The 15,085-nt window shown below is 39.5% G+C and overlaps 1 protein-coding gene across 1 annotated transcript in view; it reads left to right on the forward strand.

Moving 5' to 3' along the window:
* Positions 1 to 7,604, forward strand: part of cep85l (centrosomal protein 85L) — a 213,312-nt gene extending 205,708 nt beyond the window's left edge. The window contains exon 13 of the mRNA XM_080192557.1: positions 1,056 to 7,604. Coding sequence (XP_080048683.1) covers positions 1,056 to 1,219 — 164 coding nt within the window. The 3' untranslated portion in view covers positions 1,220 to 7,604. The remainder of the gene's footprint in view (positions 1 to 1,055) is intronic.
* The last annotated feature ends 7,481 nt before the right edge of the window (positions 7,605 to 15,085 follow it).

Here is a 15,085-nt window from a genome sequence, read left to right on the forward strand (position 1 = left end):
ATGCACTAAAAAGGAATAGGGAGGGAGTGGTTGTCAGGACTACCCCAGCATGTGTCTGAAGGTTCTGATGGGCCCCAGGAGGCAAGCTTGCTTTTAGGATCTAAATTTCATCTCTGGGACATGGTACAATTTCAGTGCACACTGATGAGATAAAAGTCCTCTCTATGTTGTTGCTATAAAGGATTGTCTGTGAGATGAGCTAACTCAGGGGCAGTAAGATAGATCTGCAATGGTTACTAGCTTCAGGGCTTCCCAGCAGCTGTTCAGAATCATCACCCAGAAAGCTTCCCATTCTCTTATCCTCTTAGAGGTGGGAGGAGTCTCCAAATTCAAAGTTAGGTGCCTTCCAAGTGTTGCAAACCTGATGGGATCATGGTGGTGGCTTAATCCATGTAATTTGAATGCATCAGACCTATTCCAATACACTATTATGTGAGAATAGTCACCCAATCAGCTCTATCTGCTTATAGAGTCATTGTAGAGCGAATGTATTTTCAATTTTCCTCAGTTTCACTTTTGATGATTTTATTCAGTTATTAGTTAGCATTTCATCTTTCACCACTGAGATTTGGTGAGATTCTATTGCACACTGATGAGATAAAGGCCCTCTTTGTTTTGCTGCTACAAAGGATGAACTGAGCTATTGAATTCCTTCTGATCCATAACTCAGACACTAATAGGCAGACTGTAACATTGCCTACAAGCAATAGCACTATAGTAAAGAAAAATGTGACATTTATACAGTAGATGGTGCTTTTGTTGCTATGGAATCGGCATCCACCATCCTTGCAGCAGGCTGTGCATTCCAAATCCTAACAACTGACTACAAAATTTTTTTTGCCTCCTCTTGCCTGGTTCTTTTGGCAAATACATTAAACCTTTGCTCAAAGCTATATTTTCCTCTGTTCACTGCTCAACAACAAATTAGGAATACAATGTGGCAAATAACAATTACATACATAGTTACCATTTGACAAAAATAGCACACACAAGAAAATCTATCCCTTGTGACAAGATGTCTATAGTAACTAACATTTTCTCTGATTCATTAACAGCTCTGCCCTGTTCAGGCGATGAAGGAGAGAATTACCAGATTGGAGAAACACTTTCAAAGCAATTAACTGATGTCTGCCAATTAAGGAAAGATATTGATGAATTAAGGACCATAATATCAGATCGATATGCTCAGGATATGGGTGATAACTGTATTACTCAGTGACAATTGCAGCAATAAGGGCACTGACTGTAATGCCATTTCATTGCAGTCCTCTGCTGTTCTATTTAAGAGCCATACAGCAAAGTTGCAGCTAACATCTGAAAGAATGAGCCATGAATGAAGTTTTGTTGTTTTATTGAAAGATGCTGTTGTAGAATAATATGGAATGTATGAAAACTTGCTCCCATTAATTTTTTTGTTTCATTCAAGACTACTGAAGGTAGAACCAACTTGCAACAAATATGATTTAAGTTAAACCTATTTTCTTTGTTAAAGGGGTATTTTGCTTTTTAGTTTGAATCCACTTGGAAAGCTGGCGGAAGCCTCACGTTGTCTCAGTCCTTAAGTGGACAGCAGCTGGCCTTTCCAGTAATCTAGGACCCAGGAGTGGAAGAGGTTGGCAGCGTTATTGAACGGCAGTGCCACCAGAGAGACAATGACTGCTACCATCTGAGGCCTGGTATCATCACTGGGTCACCAGTGAGTGATGGCAGGGTGGGTCTCTGAGGCTGGAGGGTCATAGGTAAAGGAACCATCAGCAGGGACAATGAGCCCTTTGCCCAACGCTGGAACCTTCAATTAGACACTCAGTGCTTTTGAATGAGGGGTCACAGCTAGAAGCCAGCAAGCACCCCACATGGGTTTTTTTTGTCATCCCTGCCTGATGAGCTCTCTGCCTGTCACGGGGTTAATGGCAGCGGCGTTGAAGTGAGTCCCTTAAACGGCCATTAGTTGGTAGCAGGGTGGAAAAACTGAAGACCTTTCCACCATGGACTTATTCAGGATGAAGGTAGGAAGCAGCAGAGTCTTCACCCACTATCTTCCCACTTAATTAAATATCCCCCACCACCATCAAAGGCATCACAGGGAACGGCGATTCAATTCAAGTTCTGAAGGTTGTAATACACTGAGTCAGAAGAGTAATTTGCTACATTATTTAAATGGACCTTTCACCATTCAGATGGATAAGGTCTGTGAACATTAATAACATTGTTGGTCAAGGCTGATAAAATGCAACTTGGAGTATTTTTACAAAAGTAACAATTATCGTTTTGAGTTTCAATCCTCAAGAATAAATTTAGATTCACTGGACCATGCTCAAACTTACTTGCAAGTCCAAACTCTGTTTTATGTATCAATGCTTCCTCAGTAACTCCAATATGGAAACTCATTTGCCCTTACCAAAATTTTATTCCTTTTTCATAAACTTAATCATGATTTTTTACAGTTATAACTGAATTACAGGCAAATTTGTGCTGTGCAGTCTGGCTTTGAAGACACTATAAACTATTATGATCAGGACTTAGAGAGTTCCTGGAAAGAGAACTAATAAATCAAAGAAACAGAAAAAATCCATTGCTCATTGAAGAAATTGTTTAAGGTTACTTTCTGTTCTGGAAGAGGGCAATATTCTTTTCATTATATCATAGCTATTCTCTCATACATAGCAATTTGAAGTTTGCCAGATAGATGTTGCTTCTCACATGACCACATTAACCTATTATAATGTAATACACTGACCCACATTTCTGGAATCCCAAGTTTAGCGTTAACCTCTCAAATATATTAAGGGATCTTAAAAATCGAAGATATTAAGGGTCTCACTTTAAATATAATCTTGCAATCCAGTTCTGAGGAGTCTGGGTCGAATGTGTAGAAGAATGGAAATCTCAAGTGCAACAGAGGATTCTAGTTCTAAAGCAGCACCGCCTTACTTATTTAACAAATATTTCAGTCATGTTTACATATTAAGCAAAGTCAGAAGTTTTATCAAAATGCAACATCATTTTTGTTGCACGTAACAAGGCATGACAAAAATGTGTGTTACACTGGGAATTTCCAATGTCTTTGGTTGGGAAGGAGTGTTTTTCCAAATGCTCCACAGAATCCCTACAGTGCTGAAGGAGGCTATTCAGCCCATTAAGTTTGCACTGATTCTCTGACAGAACATCTCACCCAGGCCCCATCCCCGTAATCCCACTCATTTACCCCACTAATCCCCATATTTTACACATCTTTGGACACTAAGGGGCAATTTGGCATGGCAAGTCTCTCTAACCTGCACAGCTTCAGATTGGGGTAGGTAACCAGAGCACCCAGAGGATACCCACGCAGACATGGGGACAACATGCAAACTCCACACAGTCATCCAAGGTCAGAATTGAACTCAGTCCCTGGCCCTGTGTGCTAACCAGTGTTCCACTGTGTACTTATATCCACTAGAGAATATCAGTGTTATATCCCCTTTATGTCTAATCAGAGCTTCCATCTGAGTTATTGCCGGTTGGGATGCTCCCTGATGAGATTTTGCAGTCTTTTATATTTTGATTTTTGTTACTCTTCCAGAACTTTATATTACTTTTTGTTTTTGATAAATATTTTCACCTACAAAGATTGAAAATTGTGATTTTACTACCAAAACAATACCCCGAGAGTATTTGGGGTTGCAAATAACCAGACATATTTGTTACTGTCAGCAGAAAGACAGTGGAAAAAAGTTTCCGTTCTTTCTCAACAAAATCAAATCATTTCAACTCTATCTACTGTCTCATAAAACACTTTTGGTTGATATAAATATTTGTGATTATCTGGGAATAGTTACAGTTACAACAGAACTAAATCAATGAAGAGGTAAAGAAGCAGCCTGCCACCTGAGGTCAAGGTCAGATCTATTAGATTGCTGCTGAGATTAGCAAATTTTTATTTTGACAAACCTCGTCAATAGCAATTAGTTTAGCCACAAAGAGTATGAACACATCTTTGAGGTCATTTGGGAATTTAACTGGCAACTCAGCTACTTTAATGGGGCCAATATTAAGCCAGCTGAATAGTGTGAGATAAGCATTGTGATCCTATATTTATACAGAATTCCAAACCATGATAGTCCAGCAACACCCTCTAAATATAACATTAGCACTATGTTCAAAGAACAGCCAACCTAACTGGAATTTAATGCCCTCCCTTGTGGTGAGTTTGGTGGAGGGTAGGCATTTAATCGGAGTGAAGACCATGCCATCATCCCACTTCCACCTCCGTTAAAACGAGGGTGGGAGAGGCTCATGGACATCTTCTTGCCCCATTGTCAGTTGAGACCCTTAAGTGGGCGATTAATACCCAGTTAAGGGCCTCAGCCTGCCAGCAGGGATATTCACCCAACAATGGGCAGGGTTGCTTGCAGGCTCCCGGGGGAATCTCTTGTTCAAAGATAATCTGTGCTTGATCGAAGAACCCAGCATCCAGAAGGAGAGGCCTGTTGAGAGCCACCTCGCTGCTAAGCCCCACCCTTTTGTCCCCCCATATCTCTCTCCTGCCACTATTCATTTGTGGTCTGGGTTCCTCTGCAATCCTGAGCCTTGGTTAAGTACATTCCCTGCAGCAGCTATCAGCTCCCAAGTCTCACTACTGAACAGTGAATAGCTGCTGACCAATCTCAGTGAGCTGGACTTCCATGGGAAGGATCCTTGACAAGGATCTGAGGAAGACCTGGCTCTGCCTAACTAATTGTCTGATTGGCCCTTAACCTGGCTGGCCTTTGCAGAAGGAGGTGACATGGGGCTCTGAGGGTTAGCCCTCTGTCATCTCCATTAAATTTTCAACCCTTGTGTTTTATCAAGTGTGAAAAGCATGTTTTTGAAATCTCATTGTATTACCAATCTACAAAGTGGGTTCAGAGCTAGTAGAAGGACAGACGATGAAAAATCCTTACTCCCAGCAACTGATAGAAGGTAGGCCAAGGATTATGGCCTGATTTTCTATTCCTGTATAAGAAACTTCCTGGAATCTAGTGCATGCCTCTTCCTGGCATCATTAATAAGATTGGGGGTTCAGCATAAGTATTAAAAAATCCAATTTTGTGGTACAATATGTTGATGCATCAATGTACTATGCCACTTTGAGTATGGGAATTGATTATGCCTGTGGTTTGAAAGTTAATAATTTATTGATTCTTCCTAGATCACTGCAGTAATACGTTTTTTCTAATTTAGTGGAACATATTGGACTTTTGATTGTGTTTTTGGAATAGTTGTGCGTGTGTTTTTTATTTGTGGAATGAGGTGAATTGTGAAGTAAAGTAAGCCGAGTACAAGACACGAATATAATTGTATTACTTTCATTCCAAAATACTGTATTTTTGTGCAGATAAATATCTGCCAGAGGGTTTCTGGAATATCAGTCCATGTATAGCTCTCATGCTATCTAATTTTACAGAGTTAACAATTGTAATGGAGCCTTTTTTGACTTTTTTTTTTACAATTGATTTCATACAATGTATTGCAATAAGCTACTGGAGTGTGTATACAATAACTGTGTGTACTCTTACTGCACAATTGTTGTTTATTGTTAGTCGCATCTGAATCTGTTGGTTGTCTGACCTGATAACCTCCTTATCATTCTTCCCCTGAATAGTACACACTGGCACTTGTATAACAAAAATGTGATAGATAATTACAAACTGTGCAGCACTTATTGACAAAAACAATCCATTTTGACACCAAGTGCTTCTTCTAACTGTTTCTGACTGTGGTTCAGTTTCCATTGTACTCTGTCCTTCTCCAATGAATTCATCACCTTCCTAACTGTTTCTGATGCCACCTCCCCTCAATACCTCTTTTCAGCTTCTCAGTGTCACCCTTCCCAACATTATCGTTACATTTCTGAGCCTATGAGTACACTACTCTTCCTAATATTACCATTTGACTGTGCATCACCATTCAGATCTGAAAGACAACTAATGTCAACTTCACTAATTTTGCCACTTCTTTCCAGTATTACTTTTATATCTATGGAGGTGGCTGATAACAAATGGCACATTTATGTCACATGCTAGTTCTAATAAAATTATGGGGCTTTTTTTATAAACAGGTTTCTGATTTTGAAACATTGAGAAAATCTTACCCTCCATCATTTCCCATATATTATATTTGCTTGTCATGCTGCCAGTGTTTTTCCCTGCTCTACCACTGCTTCCTTACATTTAAATCCTCATTAACTAAGAATTATTGCACTTTGGCTTTCCTATCTGTATATCTTAAAGCAGAAGATCTCACATAGCTACTTCACTCCCTTAACAAATTCAAAATCACTGAACTGCAGGCTTCAATATATAACCATCTGCTGAAATTCTACATGGCATTAATTAAGTATTCTTTTTCTCCAGTTTTAACCTGTTCATCCTTCATGCTGGAGTACAATAATTGATGCTAGATGTCAGCAACCCTTCAATGCTGAACCTATTTGTCCAGGAAAATCACTTCCGAGTGTGAATCCATCCTATCTGACACACCCTGCTTTCCTGCAGGAGCCATTGAACAGATCCAGACTTGATTTTTCCTCTTCCAGATCTGGGGACACTTGAGGCCAATGATTATCAATTGACATGCTGGATGTCAATCCACAGCACAACTTTGGTAGCATTTATGGCTCCATATCAGTCAGTCTTTCATCCATAGAGCCATTTGGGGTTTTCACATTGTAATGCTCTTATGTTACTTGCTGGATTTAGGGGGGAAACAGCTATTCACTAACATTTTACATTAAAAGGTGTTTTGTACATCATATAACGTGTTACAGACCTCCTTGTCACTCTGTCTTCTGAGTTTATCCAGCCTCAGAGAAGAGAGAAAGGGGCAGCTGGAGAAAGAAATACCTAATTTGTGCAATGCTAAAGTGTAAGTTAATTATTGTGTTCTGAAGCAATGGCATCTCTATCTCTCACTCACTTTCTCTATGTCTTAGGCCCAGCATACTTTCTCAGCCTGTCTGTTCTCAATTTGTTCCTTGCCTCCATGCTCAAACTGATTTTGCATGAGTTGAGCTGTTGAAACTCATTTCCCACAAACAGCCCTTCCTTCCACATGATCTCTCCTTGCTCCAAGCCCTGTTTGCCTCCTGCCTATGGTCGAGATCCCATCTGCCCTCCATGGTGGGAAATGACTTTTGTACTCATGAGAAATGGATCGCCATTTATTTTGACAATACTTCCCGGACTCACTTAACAAGTCAGATTCTAATGTAAAACTATGCAATTCATAAGATGAGGGTTGTTGTTGCTATGACTGAAATAATTGCATGATTGATAATGATTTTTTTCCAGTTGCTTTTAGTTTTATTTCTATCTATTTAAAAGGGAAGACTTCAGGGACAGGGCGTTATACAAAGATCTTACTGTAGAATAAAAGAACTGCTAACTAGCACTTTGAAATGATATATTTTGCCTCTGTTTCTACTGTTTATAAACATACGTTTACAGCTAGACATTTTATGCCAAAGACTTCTATTTATGTTACATTTTGTAAATAATGTTAAGCTACTATTTTTCCACTTTGAAAGTGTTTTGTTTTTATATGTACAGAAATGCAATAAAGTTTTTTTTATATAATGAACTTAACCTGTGTTGTGCAGAAGTCTTTGATTGTGTAAAAGCGATGAATTGGTTGCTCATAAAATGAATGTTACTATAATTTCACAGAATATTTTCTTCATCAACTAGCTGTAGCTTCTTATGATTTACACATTGACAACAAACTGGAAGGTGCTAGACCTCACAAAACATTACCCATGTGATCGTCCCACACACACACAGGCACATATTTTCATGGAGTACCGTAAAAACCATATAGGTATTAATCATAACATTCACATATTAAATATTTATTTAGTTCAGACATTGTCAGTTACTTTTGCAAATTAATTCTTAGTTTTGTTCTTATTTCCCTTTATTTGTATTTTTTTCTCATTTGTTTTCTCTGTTTTTCAATATTTTTTACCTTGTGTCTTTTGCTGTTTTTCCTCTTGTACATTTAATGATAACATATTAAGGAAGAGTGATCCTGAAGGAAAGAAAGAGAAATCCCCAAAATATCACTGTAGTTATTGTAGCCTGTGCTTTCAAATACCATTGCTTGGCTTTACATCTGTATATCCTTTATATATTGACAATTAATTATTGTCAATCAAAGCAGCAACATTACTGTAATACATGACAGTGTCATGGATACTCATATTCTAATGTTAGAACACAATATCATGGAGACTGCACGGAAGAGGTAAGGAAACTAAGTATCACTGAGCAGTCATTCTACATTTTAACAAAGTGTGTGGAAAGCATCTCAGATCTGGGTTACTATTACACCTCCAACAGTGCTGTTTGCAAGTGTTAGCCTAGAATCTAGATTATGTGTGCAAGTCTCCAGCACGGGACTTGAACCAATAACATGGTGCAACCAGGCTACCTCCTGATCAAGGTGGGCGCTCTTGGCTCTTTAAGTTAGATAGGTTAAAGGTGTATAAACACAATTACTACTCATATCAAAGCTGGATAACTTATCAAATGCAATTTGCCACCTATACAATTCTTCTGTCTATGAATTATGTTATTCAACAAAGATTGAAGTGAATTTACAGGACCAAAAATGCCAGGGTGCACCGAAGGTCTAGGCCTACATTTTAATAATCATAAATGCCTCTTTCTACTCCCCTTAATCTAACCTGATCAGCATATTTTCCTAATGCTTTCATCCTCCTGTGCTTTTCTAGCTTCCCCTCAAATGTGACAGTTTTCTATCTTGTTAGATGATGGCTTGCACCATGATAGTCAACTCTGCATCAAATATTACTTGGTGGGACTCAGGACGTCCACTCTGGTGTCACAGTCTCTGCCCCTTATGCTGCTGAGGAAGATGGCGGACTAAGAAGGCACATAATTCACTGGCCTCTATTTTCTATGTGTCCTCTTCTCAACTATCTGAGCTTTCTGTTTCTGCTTACCTCTTCCAAGGATGCAGCCTTCAGATGCCGAGGTTGTTGGCTCCCATTTGTCAGTGTCAATATTCACTATTTGCATATCTTAGTTGCAGGTGTACCAGTAGCTCTTGTATGGACACCCAAGAAGGTCACGACCCAGTGGCCAATTCACCATATAGCAGGTCATTGGATATACGGCTGTCAATCATCTGATGAACATTGTCAAACTACCACAGGCATCGTTGGCTTAGCAATGAGTGTATCCTGTCTTGCCAAGAGGGGCGGAGGATACGAATGAAACAGTAAAGGTGGAAACTGTTCACGTTTTCTCCTGCACATATGTTTTCCAGACCCCTCAATTGTAGAAGAGTGCACAGATGATTCAGGCTTGATAGACTTGCAGTTTGATGTTTTCAATCAGGTTTTTGTTGCTCCACACTCAATTATTCAGTTTGGGCAGAACAGCTGCACCTTCTGCAATGTGTGTGTGTCAATTTTAACATCAAGCAACAGATTGCTGGTGCCTAGATAAGAGAAGCAATCAATACCTTTCAAGGTCAAATTGTGAATGCTGATAGATGACATCATGGGCTATAATATTTAACTTTTAGGTGCTGATTATCAAACCAAGCTGTTTGTATGCAGAAGGGCGCTTGTCTATTTGTTGCTGGAGGGAGCACTTGATATAGAATGCAGCATCATTATTATAGAGCAACTTCCTGGTCAGGATTGATACACCTTTGATTTGGACCTCAGGCGAGTATAATTGAACAGCTTCTCTTCAGTTCTGATGTGCAAATGAGCACCCTCGGTAGATGACCTGAATGCATATGATAATTTGCCAGAGTCAGTGTCAGACACAATCCTGTTTGTTTCATCATGTTGTCACAGAACATTTCTCTTACAGCTATGGGCCTGAGAAGATCATATCAATTGTAGACCTTACAGTTCTGAAGTCAATTTACCACAGTAAATGATGAAATTTGAATTCAATACAAATCTGGAATTAATTGTATAATGATGAACTATGAACATAAGAACATATAAGAACATAAGAAATAGGAGCAGGAGTAGGCCATCTAGCCCTTCGAGCCTGCCCCACCATTCAATAAGATCATGGCTGATCTGTTGTGGCTCAGTTCCACTTTCCCGCCCTCTCCCCATAACCCTTAATCCCCTCTCTTATCAAGAACCCATCAACCCGCTTCTCAAAAATATTTAGCGAGGCAGCCTCCACCACTTCAACGGGCAGAGAATTCCAGAGATTCACCACCCTTTGAGTGAAGAAGTTCCTCCTCAACTCCGTTCTAAACCGCCTCCCCTTTATCTTGAGGCTGTGCCCCCTAGTCCTACTGTCTTTTTTGAGCGGGAAGAGTCTCTCCACCTCTAACCATTGTTGATTGTTGTAAAAACCCATCTGGTTCACTAATGTCCTGTAGGGAAGGAAATCTGTAGTCCTTACTTGGCCTGGTTGACATGTGAGTCCAGATGCACAGCAATGTAATTGACTCTTAAATGCCCTCTGAAATGGCGTAGCAATTCATTCAGTTCAAAGGCTATTAATGGGCAATAAATGCTGGCCCAGTCAGTGACGCTTACATCCATGAATGAGGTTTTTTTAAAGCACCAAATGACATTTGTTTATGTTTAATGCTGAAATATGACACATTAAATACATCCTGCAGGATAATGGCTAACCTGATCAGACCATTTTATGTTGTATATCACACAAACTCATGAATGTGCCTAAGGTGCCACTTTGAGCCCTGAATAGTGCCAGTCTACCTAAGATTACCCTGGAAGGATAAAGTATCTCAAAACTTTGAGCAATAGGTGAAGGGCAAGTCTAGGTAGAAGTAAGGAGCCCTGGATGGCTCAGGATATTGAGGCCCTGGTCAAGAAGAAGAAGGAGGCTATGACATGTATTGGCAGTGGGGATCAAGTGAATCCCTTGAAGAATATAGGATGTCGGAGGAGAATTAAGAGAGAAATCAGGAGGGCAAAAGGAGGACACAAGATTGATTTGGCAGATAAGGCACAGGAGAATTCAAAGAGCTTCTACAAATACATAAAGTGCAAAAGAGTAACAAGGGAGAGAATAGGGCCTCTTAAGAATCAGCAAAATCATCTATGTGTGGATCCACTAGAGATGGGTGAGATTCAAAATGAATATTTCTCCTCAGTTTTACTTTGAGAAAGTCATGGATGTTAAGGAACTTTAGGGAATGAATAGTGGTGTCTTGAGCTGTATACATATTACAGAGAAGGAGATGCTGGAAGTCTTAAAGTGCATCAAGGTAGAATAATCACCAGGATCTGAAAAATGGTATCCCAGGACATTGTGGGAGGCTAAGGAAGAAGTTGCAGGTCTCCTAGCAAAGATATTTCAAGCATCGACAACCACAAGGGTGGTGCCTGAAGATTGGAGGGTGGCAAATGTTGTACCTTTATATAAGAAGGGCTGCAGGGAAAAGCCTGGGAACTACAGGCTGGTGAGCCGAATGTTTGTAATGGGTCAGTTGTTTGAAGGTATTCTGAGGGATAAGATGTACAGACATTTCGAGATGTAAGGACTAATTAGGGACAGTCACATGGCTTTGTGAGTGGAAAATCCTGTCTCGAACTTGATTGAGTTTTTTGGAGGGGTAACCAAGAACGTAGTTGAGGGCAGTGCAGTCGATGTTGTCTACATGGACTTTAGCCAGGCCTTTGACAAGATAGCACATGGTAGGTTGTTGCATAAGGTTAAATCTCACGGGATCCAGGGTGAGAAAGCCAATTGGGTACAAAATTGGCTTGATGACAGAAGACAGAGAGTTGTTATAGAGGGTTGTTTTTTCAAAGTGGAGGCCTGTGACCAGCAGTATGCCTCAGGGATCTGTGCTGAGTCCACTGCTATTTGTCATTTATATTAATGATTTGGATGAGAATTTAGGAGTCATAGTTAGTAAGTTTGCAGATGGATACCAAAATTGATGGCATTGTGGAAATGAAGAGGGTTATCTAGGATTGAAACAGGATCTTGATCAGTTGGGCCAATGGGCTGACAAATGGCAGATGGAGTTATTTATCTAAATTAAACTCCATCTGCCATTTGTCAGCCCATTTATCTAAATTAGTGAGGTGATGCATTTTGGGAGATTGAACCAAGGCAGGACTTACTCAGTTAATGGTAGGGTTTTGGGGAGAATTATAGAACAAAGGGATTTAGGGGTAGAGATTCATAGCTCCTTGAAAGTCAAAGGTGGACACGGTGGTGAAGAAGGCTTTCAGCATGCTTGATTTCATTGGTCAGAACATTGAATACAGGAGTTGGGACAGCCTTGTTGAAGTTGTACAAGACGTTGGTAAGCCGACACGTGGAATATTGTATATAATTCTGGTTACCCTATTATAGAAAGGACATTATTGAACTAGAAGGAATGCAGAAAAGATTTACTAGGATGCTACCAGCACTTGATGGTTTGAGTTATAAAGAGAGGCTGGATAGACTGAAACTTTTTCCCTTGGAATGTAGGTGGCTTATGGATGATCTTATAGAGATCTATAAAATAATGAGGGGCTAAATCTAGAAAATAATGAGATCAGCTAGATAATCAATATCTTTTCCCAAAGGTAGGGGAGTCTATACCAAGAGGACATAAGTTTAAAGGAAGAGAAACAAAAGGACAGAGAGACAATTCTTTCATACAGAGAGTGGTGAGTGTCTGGAGTGAGCTGCCAGAAGTAGTAGAAGAGGTGGGTACAATTTTAGCTTTTAAAAAACATTTAGACAGTTACATGGTAAGATTGGTATAGAGGAACGTGAACCAAACGCAGGCAATTGGGACAAGCGTAATGGTAAAAACTGGGTGGCATGGATAAGTTGGGTCGAAGCTCCTGTTTCTATGCTGTAAACCCCTATGACTATAAAACATAGTGTTCAGCATTAGATGTGATTCTGAGATTGGACAACATTTGCTAAATAATCCTCCGTATGCTATGAAGTATGCTGATAACCAATTTAAGATAGTGATAGCTATTCGCTGTTTCATTCCACAGGGCAATGTCTTGACCAATCAGAGACAGGTGCCTGGTTTAAATTTTACAACATGCTTGGCAATGTCAGCCACCATCAAGTGGTGCAATCTCCAAGGCCACATTTCTACCAATCAGAATTCATTTGCCAACCAATCAACAGTCTCTTCTCATGCAATATAACTTGTTGTTTTCCCTGACATTGATATTCTTGTGATTGTTCTGATGAGTGCCAGATAAAAAGCTTTTTTTCAGCACTGCTTAAGAAGAGTAACTAGTCGATCATTTTGAGGTCTGCTTGATACTTCTCGAATATCAAAGTGATGATGTATCTTTTGTAGTTACCTGTTACGTGGAACATCACGATGTAGAGAAGCTGGCGTTGGACCGGCGTTGGGACTTGGACGTGGAAAATCATCCAGAAAGAAGTTAAGTCTGCTGTTAAATTCAGTGCTGCTCTTTAATGTGCCAATTATGTGTTTTTTCTCCTCTTTTTAGTGCTTCCTGAAGAATGTACAAATATACTTGCAGTACATTCTTGAGTAGTCAAACAAACTCATGTAAGGGTGTTAATTCATGTGTCAGAAACTTTGATAGCTGTGCGAGGGCTATGAATAAAATTCAAAAAAGATCATTTTTACCTTCACCACTTGAGCAAATAAGCTGACAGCTCACCTATTATAAAATTACCTGCTTTTTATTTCCATTAATCATGCAGAGAATCCAGTCCAACTGGGCTCTGCTGGTGTTTATAATTCACATAAACCTCCTCCCGCCTCTTCTTCCTCACCCTATCATCATATTGTTCCAATCCTTTCTCCATCACATAACTTTACCACTTCTTTTTAAATATATCTACGTTAGTTGACTTATTGACCCCATGAGGTGACAAATCCAGTTTCTAATCGCTTTCTGGTGGATTGAAATGTAAATGAAAATCAGGCAAGTTCTATTATGGGTGGAAGATCCAATTTGCCAGTTTACATTCCAAAGATTGAAGATGAAAAATTTATCTCAACTTATGATCCAACCCAAGAGTGTGAAATTGGAGTGCTGCAGGAGAAAGTAAATCATAGAAAGACCACTTTTATGATAATACCTTTCAAATTATTACAGAATGAAGGAATGCTTTTCATAGGTTACCAGGAATTCTTTCACCAGGAATATGCTAAGCTCAACCTTTCAAAGGGGCATGACATGGGAGCAGTACAAGAAAAAGATCTCTGTGGTGCATTGTATTGCATAAAGCATAACAGTGTATCATAATTAAGAAACTTTACCTAAGTACTCTTAAATCAATAAATGTAACACTAAATTTTGCAGTCAATACTTTCACTGAAATCTTAATGTGAAAAAGCAAACCAGCAATGGGTAAAAGAAACTGTCGGGGACCACCTTTAACCATGAATGTCTGGCAGAATTCAGACCAGCGTGCTGTCAAAATCACCTGTGGGACTTACCCTACCAAGCTTCCGAGCTTTCCCTTATGTAATAAGAGTCATTGCATTTCAAAGTTATTCAATTCATGTGAATGTTTTGAGATACAATAAATATATAAACAGCTAAAACTAATAACATGATAAAAGGTTGAAGAGTAGATTTTCCTGGACCAACACAGGACAGAATTAGCACATCTGCATGGTCCTGCTTCTGCCCAGTTCTAAGATCAGAGGTATTTCCTCCCCTGAACCATTTAAATAAGGGCAAGCTGCAGATATAAGAGTTGCAATGACATCTTTTGCCTCAGTGATCAGGATTTCCCAGTTACCAATCCCAATTCCATCTAATTGTCCTTGTGAATCGACAGGGGCAGCTTCAGGCATTGGCTATATTTCTTAACTTAACCCCACCCCGCAGCCTTCAGCCTGTTCCAGGATCTCTATGGGCTCCCTAGATTGGGAAAGTCTCCAAAAAATAGTGTGCTACAGGAAGGACCATGAAAAATATTAGCCCAGCCAGCAAATTCTATAACTCAAGAACAAAAATAAAAGAAACAGCTAGGGAATACACTCATGATTCATAGGATTACACATGCATCTCAGTCCTACAGTTATAAAGGTGATCAGCACAGTGAAGAAGCTTAAAATTTGTCATATTTAAAGGTGATGG

This window comes from Carcharhinus amblyrhynchos, chromosome 7 (assembly GCF_965287045.1).
Source record: "Carcharhinus amblyrhynchos chromosome 7, sCarAmb.v2.hapA, whole genome shotgun sequence".
In the NCBI taxonomy this organism is placed as follows: domain Eukaryota; kingdom Metazoa; phylum Chordata; class Chondrichthyes; order Carcharhiniformes; family Carcharhinidae; genus Carcharhinus; species Carcharhinus amblyrhynchos.